This window comes from Sphaerodactylus townsendi, linkage group LG15, assembly GCF_021028975.2.
Source record: "Sphaerodactylus townsendi isolate TG3544 linkage group LG15, MPM_Stown_v2.3, whole genome shotgun sequence".
Lineage (NCBI taxonomy): Eukaryota > Metazoa > Chordata > Lepidosauria > Squamata > Sphaerodactylidae > Sphaerodactylus > Sphaerodactylus townsendi.
Genome location: NC_059439.1, coordinates 5,675,160 through 5,692,492, shown reverse-complemented (window position 1 = coordinate 5,692,492; position 17,333 = coordinate 5,675,160). Strand labels below are relative to the sequence as shown.

At 52.4% G+C, this 17,333-nt stretch overlaps 1 protein-coding gene across 8 annotated transcripts in view; it reads left to right on the top strand.

Annotated features, from left to right (window-relative positions):
• The window catches only part of CACNB1 (calcium voltage-gated channel auxiliary subunit beta 1), a 67,277-nt gene that overhangs the window by 33,320 nt on the left and 16,624 nt on the right, over positions 1 to 17,333 (top strand). For 6 of the 8 annotated variants that reach the window (XM_048517286.1, XM_048517287.1, XM_048517288.1 and 3 more), the window contains 6 exons: positions 2,409 to 2,528; positions 12,434 to 12,556; positions 12,704 to 12,840; positions 13,286 to 13,362; positions 13,786 to 13,946; positions 15,695 to 15,775. In XM_048517286.1, coding sequence (XP_048373243.1) covers positions 2,409 to 2,528; positions 12,434 to 12,556; positions 12,704 to 12,840; positions 13,286 to 13,362; positions 13,786 to 13,946; positions 15,695 to 15,775 — 699 coding nt within the window. Of the gene's footprint in view, positions 1 to 2,408; positions 2,529 to 12,433; positions 12,557 to 12,703; positions 12,841 to 13,285; positions 13,363 to 13,785; positions 13,947 to 15,207; positions 15,228 to 15,694; positions 15,776 to 17,333 lie in introns of all 8 variants that reach the window. The other 2 variants (XM_048517290.1, XM_048517291.1) reach the window with 1 other exon arrangement.

Here is a 17,333-nt window from a genome sequence, read left to right as displayed (position 1 = left end):
TGTGAAAACGTGTGGGTGTCTCTTCCCAGTAAAGGATTTGCAACAACCAGATTTGGTGGATTATTGGTCAGCATGCCAGTTATCAAATAATGTTAAGCTGCATATTTTCAGTTATGGAAAATAAGTTCTTAAACTCTGTGCTGTGGGCTGAGAAAGGGTGCCCTCAGAAAGTGGAAGGGTAGGATGGGAAGGGGAACAGAAAGGGGGTATTGTGTAAGGCAGTGTTTCCCAACCTTTTCGAGGTCAGGGTACCCTTGACCTCACTCTTCATATCTCACGGTACCCCTGCCGCCACCCTCCACCTTTCCCTCCCATTGCCCCTGCTTGCCACACACCCCACCTTCCCCTCCCAGGGTGAAGGGAAGCACTGGGGGGTGGGGGTGGGGGTGGGGGTGGCTGCTGACCTTGTGGCAGGCCCTGCCCCATGGACCAGCTCCATGTCCTTGCTGGCGCCGGTGGGAGACACCACAAAAATGAGGGGAGGGGGTAGTGTTGCCGCAGTACCCCTGGGACATGCTCACAGCACCTCAGGGTACCCTGGTACCCTGGTTGAGAATGGCTGGTGTAAGGTCTGGACAGTGCTGGGATCCATCACTAGCCCTTAACTGGTGGTGCAGTGTGGTAATTTTAGATTCTGAAATGAATGGTCTTGTAGGGCTGGCACTTAGATGTTGACCTACAGAGGCAAAGGTACTTTTGGTCCTCCCATTTCCCCACCCCCACATCAGGTGACCCCTCCACGAGCCAGATACTTGGACTCAGGGGGTACAGCTTTATATGACACTACCCGGAGCGCACCCTGGGTGCTGTGCCCTCTGCCCTGAACTCCACAGGGGTTTGGGGGCTGGGGCTCAGTTGCAATGTGCCCCCAAGGAAGTGGCACCCAGGGCCCCAGCCCCCCATCATGCTCCCTCACTAAGCCACTGCTTGGACTTGCACTCTGATGATGACACCTGTGCCTTTAGCAGCCATTACATCTGAGGCTGCTGTGCACATGAACAGTCCCGTAGACCTGGAGAGCTGCTGTAGGATTGCCAACTCTAGGTTGGGAAATGCATGGAAAATTTGGGAGAGGAGTCTAGGGAGGGTCCTTAGCAGGGGACTGTGCCACAGAGTCCACCTTTCATGGCAGCCATTTTCTCCAGGGAAACTAATCTCTGGAGATCAGTTGTAATTGTGGGAGATCTCCAGGTACCACCTGGAGGTTGGCAATCCTAAATTGCTGCTCATCACAAACTGCCCGTGCTCCACCCTGTGCTCCGTGGAGGAAGGTCAGGATAAAAATATGATGGAAAAGTAGATACAAAAACAAGGCACAGGCAACTAAAAGCACAATTCTGACCTTGGATGCCAACAGATGCAGAAGCACACAGCAAAGATCTGGTGGTGCTAGTCTGGATTCCTTAATCACAGTGTGATCGGTGTTGATGAGAAACCATGCAAGGGTGATGTGGGATCAGATCAAGAGCTGCTGGAGAGGACAGGTGCCCCTTATAGCTTCAGAAACCAACGTGGGAAGTGGGCCTGGGACCATGCGGGGCACTTAAGACCGCTGCAGTGAACAGACCGACGTGAGTGTCTGTCTGATCTCTTTTCTTCCAAGGATACAAATCAGTAGAACGGAAATGGCAGACAGTGAGACCAGGATTTGTGGAATCTTCTAATTGCTCTGAAGCATGTCTGAAGACCTGAGGCTGGACAGCTGTAGGCATTTGTCTGGGAGAGTAGTTGTATACTGTACCAGCACTGCCAAGTTGCGTCTTCTTCTGCTGCCTGGAGCAGGAAGTGGAAAGCTAGAGAGGGGAGAATTCCCAACATTCTGAATGGTAGACCAGATGGGTCGATAAGAGCCGCAATGGGTTTGGGGTGGAGTGTGAGATTTGACAGGCAGAACAGCTGGACACTGTCAGGATCTTGCCTGCATTACAAGGGAATTTTGTCCAAAGCCCCTAACAGCAGAGGTGTATGGGGCAAAAGCCCTGCCCCCCAGGCCTCGCCTCCTCTCCTGGCTCTCTGGGGAGACCAGACGCAACTGCAAGGCTCTGTCCTCATCTCCTTTGCTTTTATAAGCCCGAGGGCGGGGCTTGGGGGCGGGGTTGGTGGTGCCGACCAGGAGCCGGGAGGGGTGGTGGTGTTCTCAAGCTTCCTTGGCCCCGCCCACATCGATAACAACATGGGCAGGGGCGAGGGTACACGAAGACAACGAGGCAGCATGACTTCCTGCTGCTTTGCCATCTTCCTGGTCACCTGTGCGGCCGATTTGGCACCCCCCAGATGAGTGGCACCCAGGGACAGAGGGTGTCCCCCCCCATCCCTAGGCAGATACGCCACTGCCTAACAGTGGTATAGCTCTGACTGCTTATCCTGCTTGGTCTTCACCCATCCTTCTTCTCTCCTTTCTCCTTCAGGGTTCTGCTGAGTCCTACACCAGTCGCCCATCTGACTCTGATGTGTCGCTGGAGGAAGATCGTGAAGCCCTGCGCAAGGAAGCAGAGCGCCAGGCCCTGGCACAGCTAGAAAAAGCAAAGGTAACTGGAGGGATATTTGAGAATTACTGCAGGGACTTTCTGAATGCTGCATGCTTGCTTTCCATGGCTTCAGCAGGTGAGAGAAGAGACCCTTCTGAATCGCTGCTCAGGGTCACTGTTTGTGCTGAGCGACAGACCAGCAATTACTGTCTTGTTTAAATGGTATATCCTCTACATTTACTTATTTATTTTATTAAATTGATTTCCTTCCCTTCCTGTCCACGGATGGGTTCAGAGTGGCAAGCAGACATATTTAAAAACATTACGTAAATACGTGCATAAAACTAGACCAGGGGTCTGCAGCCTGCGGCTCCGGAGCCACATGCGGCTCTTTCAGCCTTATACTGCAGCTCCACATGGCCTGGAGGTCAGAGGGTAGCGTGGGTGTGTCCCTCCAGCCCTCCAGAGCAGCGCTGGAAGGAAAGGTGAGTGGGGGGGCTGAACCGGAGGTGGCTCTGTGCTGAGCCGCCTCTTCGGCTCAGTAGATCTTCGGGGCCGTGGAAAATGGGTCCAAATGGCTCTTTGGGTGGTAAAGGTTGCTGACCCCTGAACTAGACAATTTGCATCATGATTAAAACTCCGAAGATGGTGAAACAGCAAAAGCATAATCCTGTGAAAGACCACCCACCTCACCTCGACATAGACTGCTTCCTTAAAAGGCTGTCTGAGCAGGGGGGAAAGTTTGGAGGAGGGTAGCAACGCAAAAAGAATTATGTGTGTTGGGGGCTATTAGATGGGAGGCCGGCAGATGGAATTGGACAGACGAGTGGCCTCCACTAGAAGCCCAGTGGAACATCTCTGTCTTACAAGCCCTGAGGAACTGTTTAAGGTCGCACGGGGTCCTGGTATCAGTCGACAGAGAGTTCCAGCCAGGGCAGAAAAGGTCAGTCTCACGTCCTTGGGGTCAGTGAACACCAGGAGATTTTTATCAGAAGACCGGAGTGTCCCCTGGGTACAGTATAAGGGTGAGGCAATTCAACAGATATTAGTGCCCCAGATGGCTCAGGACGTTAAAGGTTAGAACCAAAACCTTGAACCTGATTCAGAATTCAACCTGCAACCAGTGCAGCTGTCATAGCATGGGTGTTATGTGCACTCTCTCATCTGAAGCGCCGGAGTTGGACACCCCGATCTAGTCCAAAGCGCCAAAGCCCCTGATCTAGATGTCATTCCTGGGGTGTTTTTATGTCTTGGGGCAAATCAGAGCAAAATTGATTAGAAGTGATTAAGAACACCCTGCTTCACATAGCAGTCAGCCTGGCGCCCTGGAAGACTAATAACAGAGCATAGAGGCCAGGGGCTTCCCCTGACATTGCCTTCTAGTCACTGATGCTCTGAGGCCTGCTGCCCCCTCCGAATATGATAAGAAAAGAAGCATTTATTGTCATTGTGCACGCACAGCAAAATTTACAAGCATTCCCCGATGCACACTATTTCAGACCTCACACCCGATCCTCACATTCCCCTTCCTCCACCCATCCCTACACAGCCCCAAACACATCAACACAAAACCACGGAGGTCAGCATCAGCATAGCTACAGCTCTAGAAGCTATTTCTAAGCCTATTTGTCCTTGTTTCAGTTAGTCACCACAGTTAGTAGCCACCGACGGCTCTGTCCCCTAAGAATCAGTTTAATCCTCTTTGAAAGAATGACGAGTGACCGTCTAGTTTCCACCCAGGCCACCATCTCCTAGACTGACTGAATGCTTAGGTCCAGTAACCATGGGAAATATGCTTTGGTATGGGGGTGCCAGCCCCCAGGTGGGACCTGGGGATCCCCGGAAATACAGCTCCTCTCCAGATTGCAGAAATCGGTTCCCCTGGAGAAAATGGATCTTTTGGAGGATGAATTCTGTGGCATTATTCCCAACTCTGTTCTCCTCAGGATCCATCTCCAAATCCCTAGGAGTTTCCCAAACAGGATCTGGCAATCTACCCCCACCCCCCACCCCGCAAATCTCCCACCAGTGGCCAGAAGGGATCTGGCAACCCTCATTTTCCTGGAGAAAATTTGCAGGGTGGACCCTATGGCATTGTACCCGACCAGTGGTGGGACCCAAAAATTTTAGTAACAGGTTCCCATGGTGGTGGGATTCAAACTGTGGCGTAGCGCCAATGGGGCTGGGCGGGGGGATGGCGGGGGCGTGGCCAGGCATTCCGGGGGTGGGGCATTGCTGGGCCGAGCTGTGGCAAGGACACAGCCGCTGTGCCGGTCCTTGGGCAGGAAACGAATGCACGCAGGCGCAGGCTGCCACGCACCTCCTGCTAGACTGCTTCAAGTTCTGCGCACTACTGCTGAGGAGTGGAGGAGGGGCGTAACTAAGGCAAAAATCACGTGGCGAAATCACCAATTAGTAACCCCCTCTCGGCACACACAAATAATTAGTAACCTACTCTCGGGAACCTGTGAGAACCTGCTGGATCCCACCTCTGTACCCGACTGTCTTCTCAAGGCTCCACTCCCACAGATCCAGGAGTTTCTCAGGCTAAATCTGTCAAGCCCTCAATCCCCTGCCAGTGGCCAGGGGGGACTTGGCAGCCCTGCTCTGATGGCACTGAACTGCTTTCATGTAGATGTGTCCCCTTTTTGTCCCATCCAGCTGTGCCCCCATCCTCAACCCCCCTCCCGATGCTTCTGCCGTGCAGCCGCCCAAAACCACCGCATTGCTCCCATTGTGCTAATGTTTTCAGAATTGCATTAATGATGATGAATCTTCCGGCCGAGCGCTCGACATCCGTCGAAACCTCCCAGGCTTTCCCGTTACGCAGGCTGTTTGTTCAGCCAAATGAAGTGTTCTGAATAGGTTTTTTAAAAGGCTGAAGTACTCTGATGGCAGCAAATAGAGATGACTGCCTTTGCTTTGTGTCTCACAGTCAAGCTGAACCTGGCACCCACCGAATCTCCTGAATAGTGGAGGAAACCGACGTCCAGCGCATGGGCAGACGGAAGATTTTTCCCCAAGGGAAAATAGAAACTCCAGGGGCCCTGCTGAGACGGAGAAAAGGACTTGCAGGGAAAGCGTTAAGGCACTCGGGTGTCCTCCTGAATGCGGTTTCTACAAAACACTCAGAGAGGATCAGTTCAAGGTGTTTTGTTGTCCAAGGCCAGGTGTGTTCATCCTGTCCGAGGACTGGCCGTGGGCAGCAGGAGAGGAGACCAGTCCCCTTCCTAGCCATTGACAGCCAGGCCCTGGCAGAACATCAGGGGCCTGCTTTGTTAGGCTGACCTGAACATTCACTTGGCCAAAGAACCAGCTCTGTGCTCGGAGACCTGTGCGCAGATTTAACAACATCTCCCCATATGTGCTGCTGGCAGGTGTCACGTAAGGCATGATCAGGTGGTCTCGGGGTCAAAGCAGGTAGCTGGTGGAGACGGGGTTCAGGCAGTCCAGGGGTCAAGGCACGTCGCAGGCAAAGACCTGGCCGGACAGTCCAAGGTTGAGGCAGGCAAAGGCGCAGTCGGACAGTCCAGTCAACACAGGCAGGAGGCCCAGGCAGGCAAGCTGGGAGTTCAGGGAGGCCAGGCACATGGAGCTTCCCAGGGAGGCGCACTCAGACTGAACAGAGCTCATGCCCAGGCTTAAATAGGATGCTGGCTAAAGGGGGAGTGAACCCCTGCGAGGACACATTCCCCCACCACGTCTGCTTCAAGCCTCTTGCTGTTGCGTGTGGCTTCCCTGGTAGTTTGTGTCTTAGGCACCCCCTCAAGCCTCTGCTTTTTGCCTTCCCCATTCATCTGACTCATCCATCAGCCCATCCTGACGGCTCCCCCAGCTGACGGCTGACGACTCCCCCAGCTGTGCGGTCTCTGGCCCTTCCTTGACTGAACAGCCTGGAGCTGCTTCTGCTGCTTGAATCTCCTCCTGAGAAGCCAGCTCCTAATTAATGGCTTCCGCAGGCTGTGTGTCTGCTTCGGCATCTCCTGGAGGCTGGCTCATGACGCCTAATTTGGCCTTCATTTACACTAGGAAGGTGCCCAGGGCTGCCGGGTCTTCTCAGCCACTGGCAGCGGTGGGAGATAATGTTGGCAGATCCAGGTTGGGAAACTCCTGGACATTTGGGGGTGGGGCCTGGAAAAGGCAAGGAGCCTGCCCAGTGGGCGCCAGGCCACAAAGTCCTCCCTCCAAAGCATCCACTTTCTTCAGGGGCACTGATCTCTCTCATTCGGAGATGAGCCGTCACTCCAAAGGATCCCACAGTCCAACCTAGCGGACGGCATCCCTGAAGGTATCAGTAGTGAACTTCTGTTTGGAACACTCACAGACTTTGTCCCAGTTAGAACAACTCTGATGTCAAGTTGGTTGGTTGATGGCTCCTTTGCCACCCAGTGCTGCATTTCGGGAGGGGGGGGGTTCCATTAGTCTGATGAACTGTAGGGGTCCAGGGGCAATCATCAGTTTGGTGCTCACTTTACATAGGAAAAGGGGATGCATGTGGAACGCATCTTAATTCGCCTAAAAGGACAATTTAATCAGCGGCGTTTCAGTGAATCCCAGTGCCGTGTCTGTCTGTCTAGTTCCCTTTTATCGTTCCTTCTTCTAAGGAATTCAGAGAAGGAAGAGGAGAAGGAGTTGGATTTCTATCCCCCCTTTCTCTCCTGTAGGAGACTCAAGAGGGCTGACAAACTCCTTTCCCTCCCCGCCCCGCCACAACAAACACCCTGTGAGGTAGGTGGGGCTGAGAGAGCTCAGAAGAACTGTGACTAGCCCAAGGTCACCCAGCTGGTGTGTGTGGGAGTGCACAGGCTAAACAGAATTCCCCAGATAAGTCTCCACAGCGCAAGCAGCAGAGTTGGGAATCAAACCCAGTTCCTCCAGATTAGAGTACACCTGCTCTTAGCCACTACGCCACTGGAAGCTTCTCCACCTTGTCATCCCAACACCCCTGTGAGATGGGCTAGGCCAGCTTGCCCAAGGTCACCCAATGAGGTCCATGGCAGAGTGGGAATTTGAACCCAGCCTTCCCAGGTCTCAGTCCAACACTTTAAAGCCGTTATGCCGCAGCAGCTGGTTAAATGCAGCTATTCTGCTCCCCCCCCTCCCCCGATGGCCACCAGCAGGTTTTCCTCTGTCCTGTTTGCTGCTGGCCCCACCTATGGACACCCATGAATCCCAGGCCATCAGCAAAATTAATTTGGCTAATGGCACAGTAGTATTTATTGATCAGAGAGGGAGATGGGGGAAGAAGAGGGTTCCGCGATCTTTATTAAGCCAACAAGCCCTGCAGAGAAGCACAGCTAATGCCGTGGGCTGGCAGAGCCCCAACCCTTCCTTGAATGCACCCAGCAAACGGTCCTCCGTGTGTTCTTTTGTGGGGGGCATGTTTCTGTGGCAAACATTGCAGTCATAGAAAAGGGCGTTGAGCAGCAGTGGCGTAGGAGGTTAAGAGCTCGTGTATCTAATCTGGAGGAACCGGGTTTGATTCCCAGCTCTGCTGCCTGAGCTGTGGAGGCTTATCTGGGGGATTCAGATTAGCCTGTACACTCCCACACACGCCAGTTGGGTGACCTTGGGCTAGTCACAGCTTCTCGGAGCTCTCTCAGCCCCACCTACCTCACAGGGTGTTTGTTGTGAGGGGGGAAGGGCAAGAAGATTGTAAGCCCCTTTGAGTCTCCTGCAGGAGAGAAAGGGGGGATATAAAACCAAACTCTTCTTCTTCTTCTTCTAAAGGAAAGCCACCCATTTGAGCCCCCTGATAGCTGTCCCTTAGAACTGGGACTGACAGTCAGGAATCCCTTTTCCCCCTCTTTAGATTCAGGAAGTAGTTTGGGAAGTAGATTGACAATAGAAGGGTGGACGGTAGTGCGATATAGTGGCCAAAGCACAACAGCATGTTAGGATTCTTGGACTCCTTTGGGGGAGGAGCGGCACGCAGCCATGATTTGGGTTGCCAGATCTAGGTTGGGAAATGCCTGGAGATTTTTTTGGGGGGGGGGGGGAGTCTGAGAAGTTTGGGGAGGGGTGGGGAGGCACTACACAGAGGCATAATGCCATACAGTCCTCCTTCCAAAGTGGCCATTTTCTTAAAGCCGACTGATGTCTGTCACTTGGAGATCACTTGTAATCCCAGGAGATCTCCAGCCACCATCTGGAGATTCGCAGCCCTGACCACAATAGGCAAAAGGACAACATGGCCGTTCGCTGTCATTCTGTTTCAACGTCTTCTAGGCAGGAAGGCACGTGTCATTTCTGGGGTGTTTTTATGTCTTGGAGCAAATCAGGATTTATTGATGAAAAGGGTTGGGTGGGAGGGGGTTGGTGGGAACTAGGATAGAGGGTTCCTGAATTTTGATACCAAAATGCATGCGTTTGATAACACCTGGGGAAAGGCAAGCGTCCTGGGAGAGCTTTGTGCAGAACCCTGCTCATGATGGGGAGAGCAGGAATTGGCCAGACACACACACACACACACACCCAGTCAACCTCCTTCTCTGGCACAGCAGCCCCCACTTTGGCTACAGGCGCGTTGCTGTGATGGATGCAATTAGCTAATTAAGCCTCCAAGGCCTCCCCGCCCCCCCCCTCGCCCTTCTCTCTTGGAGCAGGTTGTTGCCACAGCAATTGCGTGGTTGAGATGCCTGAAGCATTTTGGTCTCCTGAATCCGACCCAGCACCTTGCTGCCAGGACAAGCCACGCGGCCCGGGGTGGGCGGGCAGGTCGGGGGGAGGTGTATGTAGAGAACCCAGAACAGCCCCTGCATTCAAGTCTGGGCTGTGAGCCAAACAATTTCATCCTTGCCTTGATCAGCAAATCTCGTGGCGATCGGTTGCCTGAAGTCTCAGGTTAAGTGTGGGGCCAGGCCGGGGAGGGGCGGGGGGGGGGGTGTCCCAGAGCCAGTTCATGTTGGGACCTCCGGTGTAATTTGTTATCTGCTTCACTTTGCCAGTCAGCCAGTAGGAGAAAAAAGCACATTATCTAGCCGTTCAAAAGGTCCTTACCTGGGTGGCCTTTTTACACATTACATGCTGATTCAACAGATGTGTCCTTAGAGTTCCCTAGAGATGCCAGCCTCCAGGTACTAGAGATGCCAGCCTCCAGGTGGGACCTGGGGAGCCCTGGAATTACAGCTTGTCTCCAGACTACAAAGATCTCTCTCTCTCTCTCTCTCTCTCTCACACACACACACACACACACACACACACACACACACACACACACACACAGAGTAAAGGGTGCTTTGGAGGGTGCACTCTGGCAGATTCCACACGGGCCAAGAACAGCGCCCCAGGGAAGGTAAAAATGCTGTCCCTGGGGTTCTGTTTGCATAGCTGCTGCCTCCACAACGAGGCTGTGCCACGCTTTCCCCCCACACAGGGGCAGAAACACTGTTTTCCTGCCTCGGTCAATGAGTGAGGTTTTTGGGAAACAGCATTTCCCTGCCGGTGCCACTTTTGAGTGCCTCCATTTCCCCCCACACTTATCTTCTCTCCCAGGGGTGAGAGGGCAGCTTGGACGTGCCTCCCTGTCCCTGTGGAGCTCTGCAGGGAGAGAAGGTAAGTGTGGGGAAAGAACACGAAGGCACTGCTGAGGCGCCTCTGTGGGCCACAGCCACTCTGGGGCCTCTCGCACCTCAGCGTCCCAATGGCCCCGGGGCTCCACCAGCATCATATATGCTGGTGGGAAGCCGCTGTAGTCGCCCGTGCAGAATCCGCCTCTCTGGTGTTGGAACCCTATTGAGGTCTTTATCCTCCCCAAATCTCCAGGAGATCCCAACCTGGATCTGACAACCTGGCCCCCTTTCCCCAACAATGTCCGGGGGGTGGGGGGGTGGGACCTGGTGGCTGATTCAGATAAGGATGGAAGTGCTGAATTCTGCACACCCAGGAATGAAGTTTCAAGCAAGGAAATCCCAGAGCATTTCTGGTCCAGAGGACTCCTGTGAATTGGGCCCCAGATAAGTCCCGTAGCTTTGTGCAGTCTACTTGACTAGAAACAGGCGGTGATAGCGTTTGTGTATGTGCTGAGTGCCCTCAAGTTGCTTCCTACTCGTGGAGGCCCTCCGTGTCAGCAGCTTCCAAAACGAAGATTTGTCTTTTTAGTAGTCCGTAGTATCTGTAAAACTTTCCTCCAGCGCCACATTTCAAATGAATCTACTTTCTTCCTGTCAGCCTGCTTCATTGTCCAACTTTCACACCCATCCACAGTTGTAGTGAAAACTGTGGCATGAATCGATCTTGGTTGCCAGCGACAAGACTTTACACAAGACTTTTTCTAGCTCAGGGGTCTGCAACCTGCGGCTCTCCAGATTTTCATGGACTACAAATCCAATCAGCCCCTGCCAGCATGGCCAATTGGCATGGCCAATTGGCATGCTGGCAGGGGCTGATGGGATTTGTAGTCCATGAACATCTGGAGAGCCGCAGGTTTCAGGCCCCTGGCCTAGCTGCTTCATGGCTGCCCTTCCCAGTCTCAGCCTCCTTCACTGTTCTTGGCTGCAAACCCCCTTTGGGTAGATGATGGAGCCAAGGAACAGAAAGTCTTGAACAACATGAAGTTTCCCATCAGCCTTAAAGTCGAGTAATTAATTCCCCAGTCCTTCTTTGGCACTTTCTGTGTTAAATTTCAGCAGTAGTAGTTTGATGTCTTCGCTATTTTCCGCCGCTAATGTAGCGTCGTGGGTATACTTCCAGTCGTTAGTGCTCCTTTCCCCCAGTTTTCACTCCACCTTCATCTAAATCTAATCCATCTTTCCTGATGATGAGTTCTGCATTCAGATTGAAGAGACAGAGAGGCAGCACTCAAGCAGAGTTAAAAAGAGTTGCCATCAGTGGCATAGGGGGAGAAAATGGCGCCCGGGCCAAAATGGCTCCAGCCCCCCCCCCAATGCCCAGCCTCCCCCTCCCCCCCACATTCCCCCCCCCCCACTAACCTTAGTGCAGCCTGAAAAAGCGGCCTGTTCAGTTCAGGTTGAAAAAGCGGCTTGGTGGGAACTACACTTCCCAGGAGACCAGCCTGAACTGGACAGGCCGCTTTTCCAGCCTGAACTTCTTCAGGTTGCATTAAGGTAAGTAGGGGAGACAGGGGGCAAAGGGGAAGGGGTGTGGTGGTCACGTGACCCCAATGGCACACGCCCAGGGCAGGGTGCCACCCCCACCCCCGCCCCGTTGGCGCTTCGCCACTGGTTGCCATACTGCAGTATTTAGAGCCAGCCTTGTGGAGTGGTCAGAGTGCTGGACCACAAGTCAGCTGTGATTTGATGGCAGCACTAAAAGAAGGCAAGGAAAGATGCGAGGTCCAAACCCTCCTACCCCCTGCTCCACACACACACCGGAAGTCTGGCTCAGCCACTCCTCTGGGCCTTCAATCTCCAAGCTTTGCAGCATATCTTTGCTGGCCTAGAAAGAGCCATCACTGAGGAAGGCAGAAATGAAAAAATTAATGTCACAGCTGAACATAAAGTATGCAAACTAGTTTTGCCCCATAGGAAAAAAAATGACTTCCAATATATCAGCAACTTTTCTTTTTAACCCATAGACTTCTGTGCTGGAGTCCTTCGAGCCCAGAGATTCTGCCCATGCAGAAGAGCAGATATTGAATCGTTGAGACATTTTTCTTTCACTGTAGTTTATATACCACTCAAAGGACTTGCTTTGTAATGCCTCTTGCTGCTAAGTTTCCTATCTGCTCACATGATTTTCACCTCTTATTTCTCTTGGCTGGTAGCCATATACTCTCTGTAGCTGAATTTATTCCTTCTACTTTTAAAACTAGGAGCTAGTCTATCATCTAACCCATGGATCGAACTTTTTATAAATATTTAATGATGTGGGATTGTTTTTTCAATTCGTCTTCCTGCTTTGGCACATAGGTGCTCAAATTTCTGAACAAGAACAGGTTTCTGGTTGTCTTCTGCACACATCCCTGTGCCTTTGGGCTCACCAACCCGATTGTGTCTCCCTGACAGACCAAGCCAGTAGCATTTGCCGTGAGGACGAATGTCGGCTATAACCCTTCTCCCAACGATGACGTGCCTGTCCAGGGAATGTCTATTTCTTTTGAACCCAAAGACTTTCTTCATATCAAAGAGGTAAGGGCAGTTGACAGAATGGAACTGTACGCAACAGTTGAGGTGTGGGTCATCCCACCACCCACTCACACTAGTTCTGTAATGCACACCCAAAGGAAGCCAGAGTTGCTGTTCTCCTTCGCTCATATTCTGCCCTCTTGCCTCCAGAAATACAACAACGACTGGTGGATCGGACGCCTGGTGAAAGAAGGCTGCGAAGTTGGATTCATCCCTAGCCCAGTTAAGCTGGAGAACATGAGGATGATACAGGAACAAAAGATGAGGCAGCATCGACTCAGCTCCAGGTGGGGAAGGATGAGACCGTGCAAGGGAAGAGAAGGAAACCCCTACCCTGCCCACAACCCTCTTGACTCAGAAGGAGGGGGGCTGGTCTTCATGTAGAAGCTTCTAGGAGCGGCAGTGGTGTAGTGGTTAAGAGCAGGTGTACTCTAATCTGGAGGAACTGGGTTTGATTCCCCACTCTGCCGCTTGAGCTGTGGAGGGGAATTCAGATTAGCTTGTGCACTCCAACACACTACCTTCCCCCCCACCTCCCAGTGACCCCTGTTCTATGGTCAGAGGAAGGCAAAAACCTCCAGGAACCCTGAGCCAATCTGGCTTGGAGAAAAATTCCTTCCTGACCCCAAGCCTTTGCTTCTGGTGCTCAGCTTTCTCCTTGTCACAACAGATTTGCCCCTCTGCCTCCCCTAGCCTGCTTTCCCTGCTTACCAAATGCTTGTCACTTTGCAGCAAATCGGGAGACAACTCCACCTCCAGTTTGGGAGACGTTGTGACGGGCACCCGGAGACCCACCCCGCCTGCCAGTGGTAAGGCCCCTCCACCAAACAGGGAATGGTGTAACTGGCAGCCCCCTCCCAGCTGCCGAGTCTAATGCCTCCCTTGATGACATGAGAGAGTCCGAAGCATCAGAAGGACACAGCCTGACCTTAGCCAAGCTTTTAGATTCAGATTATAGCCGGATTCCCATAGTAATCTTCAGATAGAATGCCAAAACCCTGCCCTGTTCATCCATCCTCAAATATGCACACATAATATACAATTCAAATGTGCATTTTATTTCCATTTATTATTTGTTTCATCCCCCAGATCCATTTTGGTTCTTTTTTTCCATTTGTGGTCATTCCTTTCCATTTATTCCTCTTGCCTTTTCAGTTTGTGTTCTCTCTTTCCCTCCCCCCCCTCCTATTTTGTTCTACCTGTCCCTTTCCCCCGCCCTATCCTTCTCCCAGGTACCTTGGACATGACTAACTTAGCTTATGACCCCGACGCCCTTGACTTAGAGGAGGAGGAGGAGGAGGCAACCGAGGAGCACCAGCGAATCCCTAAGACTAGCGTTAGCAGCGTCACCACGCCCCCCTCCACCACCAAGCGCATGGCCTTCTTTAAGAAGGTAATGATGCGCTCCCACGCACTTGCTTGCCACATGCTCATGGAATGCCTCCCTGTGTGTACAGGCTGTTTCTGCCTAGATTTCAGGGTCCGAGGAGGGAAGGAGAAGCCCCCCTGAACGTGTGTCCTGCAGTATTTGCGTTGCTTGGTGCATCAGCCAAAGACAGTGGCCTCCAAACGGCAATTTGCTGATCGCAACAAACATGGAAGATGTGTTACTTCTCAGAGGAGGGTGGGGGTAACAGAGCAGTTACCCGTTCTGCTCTTGTAGCATGCATGAGCATACAAGGCGTTCTGGTATGTTCCAGTGATGACACCATTCTGTGCATGTCAGAGTTGAGCTACAAGATGCATGAGCAATCAACTCGTATTTTGTGTGGACAGTAGTAGAAGATGGATCCCGCAGGACATGTCTTCTTTCTCCCCACCCATCCTTCCTTCTAAGAACAGGATGTTCTGACCATCCTCTTCTTCGTCCAGCTTCTTCTCCCAAGTACAAACCCTCTTAAAATTATTCCTTTACGTGTAAGTAGTACGTTCCACTCATTCTCCCCTACGTGGGAATTAGCACTGGATGGGGTCTTTCCCTGACCAGGTGGAGCATTTCGACTACCTTGCTGCGGCTGAATGTTTCAGCAGAAAACCAGCTGGGAGCAAGAGTGGAACTATTGTTCCGAATTGTACACAAGACTCGAGCATCTGAGAGGTCCCAGCCTCCCTGGAATAAACATGAAGCGGGGGGGGGGGGGGGGGGGGGGTTCCAGCAACTTTTCCTTCTGCACAAGGGGAATGTTTTTAGCTTCTCTTCCATCCTTTCCTCCCTCTAGATATGGCATATGCCATTGCAGGCCTCCCCTGTCTTTCTTGGGTGCCATCTAGAAGGACAAAGTTGCCAACTGACTGGATGCTCAGAAGCCTCAGATGCTGGCACCGCAGTTCCAAACAATAGCGGCGGCCCATTCTCCAAGACACTGGAGAAGGCAGGAGAGAACATGCTGAACCAGCTTCGGACTGGAAGGCATGAGGTGTTGGAACCTAGGCCTTTAGACTTATGGTGGGGGAGCTAACTTGCCCCCTCCCTGGAGCAGTTGCTCTCCAGCTTTCCCCAGTGCCAGTTCTTTTGTTTCTCCCGTGCCCCTGCCTGTGCTTCGGCTGGAGTGAGCTGTCAGTAACATGCATGCCTTGTTTGTTTTCTCTTGCCTGTCCCCTTCCTGCTCCACTGCGCCCCCACCCCACCCATTAATGGCGATCCCGGGACATAGCCAAGCAGAAGCAGAAGTCGGTAAGTAGGCTTATGAACTATCAGTCTGGTGGCGGTGATGGTTTCCGGTGGGTTCTTCCCAGTCCCAGTGAGCTTTTCTTGACCAGCTAGTGGCTGCAGGAGGATGACCCGAAGGTTATGTGACTGCCTGTCCCTCTGTTGGCCCCTGGATCTTGGTGGGCTTTTAAGCAGACAGGGGCTCCAGCCCCATGAAAGCATTAGGTACCTTCATCTTGAATGCCCAGCATTCAAACAAATGTGGGGGTCTGATCTAAAGGGCTGAGCCCCCGGTAGTACCCAGAGACCCCCTTTTTCCGTTCTTCATTCCTCTCCCAGGTTCCTCCCCTGTGCCCCCAAAATGAAGGTGTTCTCCTTAAGGTTGAAGAAGCTTCAAAATGCTCTGTTCCAATAACACCAGTACCTGCAACACTTAGGGACCGCTGACCCTGAAAGACCTCATGGTTTGCTTTCTTCTTGATTCCCACCAGACGGAGCATGTGCCGCCCTACGATGTGGTTCCCTCCATGCGGCCGATCGTCCTCGTGGGTCCTTCCTTGAAGGGCTATGAGGTGAGGTTTTTAGGGTGGGGCTCAATGGTGCATGGGGAGGGGGGATTGATGCTGAAGTTAATGGGCAGTATGCGGGAGGGAAGGCCAGGTTGTCTCTCAAGAGCCTCCCCCGTGGGGAGTGGGGTATCAAACCAGCCCTGGGATGGGCAGTTTCACTCTTCATTCTCCCTGTTATTATTTCCCCAGTTTGAATCTCAGAGTTGCTCCCAAGCAGCCTCCAAGTTGTTCTTGGTCCCGTGGGGTGGGGGGTGGGGGTAATGTTTGAGCACCATATGTGTGCAGATGTCTGTTCAGGTGTAGGGGAAATACCTCTTGTTGGGACCTGGCAGGTAGTTTGAAAAAGAGTTCTCTCATCTTGTTGAGGTCCATCCATGACTCATCAGTCTTACACACTTTGCTCGAGGAGTGTGCACGATTTTTTATTTTTTGTATTTTTCAGGTTTGGATTTAAAAGACCCTTAAAAAAAAAAGCTGAAAACAGCCCAGCCCAGTTAAACAGCTAGCACAGTTTTTCCTAGCTTTGTGTGTGTGTGGGGGGGGGGGGGGGGTTAAAAACATTTCAGGTCTTTTAAATCTGATTTGGAAAAATTCTGAGCTGCAGAATTTAGCATTTAGCTCTGTGCCTCCCCTGCTTCCAAAGTCCACTGACCTTCGGAGGCAGCAGTGCCAGGCTGAATGCTTTGGCCAGGCAGAGCGCAGCACCCCTGCTGCTTCCGAGCCCATGTGGATGCTCAGCAGGTAAGTGAGGGGGAGAGGAAGGGGGAGGCATTTCCTCCCATTCTTTTTCATGACAGTGGAGCCGATTTGGCTGAATTTTTTGGCATTTTTGGGAAAATGCATTTTCTTGGCCGAAAATAAACCTGAAAAAAGTCATTTGTTTTTGGTCTAACTTTGCACCTCGGGTAATAAAACTGTTGTGGTCTAACTATCTTACATTGGGGGGTTGTGTGGTTTCCGGGCTGTATGGCCATGTTCTAGTAGCATTTTCCCCTGATGTTTCACCTGCATCTGTGGCTGGCACCTTCAGAGGCCAGCCACAGATGTAGATCCTCTGAAGATGCCAGCCACAGATGCAAGCAAAGCGTCAGGAGAAAATGCTACACAGTCATACAGCCCAGAAACTACACAACACTCCGGTGATTCCGGCCGTGAAAGCCTTCGACAATATATCTTACATTGTTTGTGGGACAATTTGTATTTGGGGGGTGGGGAGGCGGCAGGGTGGGGCAGAAGTGTGGTTCAGCTGTAGAGCATCAGTGCAGAGTGTCCCCAGGGCCAATTGCTGGCATTTGCTGTTAAAAGGATAGAGTAGGAGATGATGTGAAAACCTCTGCCTAGAGATTCTGGGAAGCTGCTGGGCTGCCTCGCTCAGCAAAAGAGAGCTCAAATAAGCAGCCGCTGCTCCATGGCAGGGCTCCTGCATTGCATGCGGAAGGTCCCACATTCAGTCCCCAGCATCTCCAATTGAACAAGGCCTCAGCCAGAGGTCCTGCTGCAGTGGCGTAGCGCCCAGGGGACAGGGGGGCATCTTGCACTGAGTGCACGCCGGTGCTGGGGC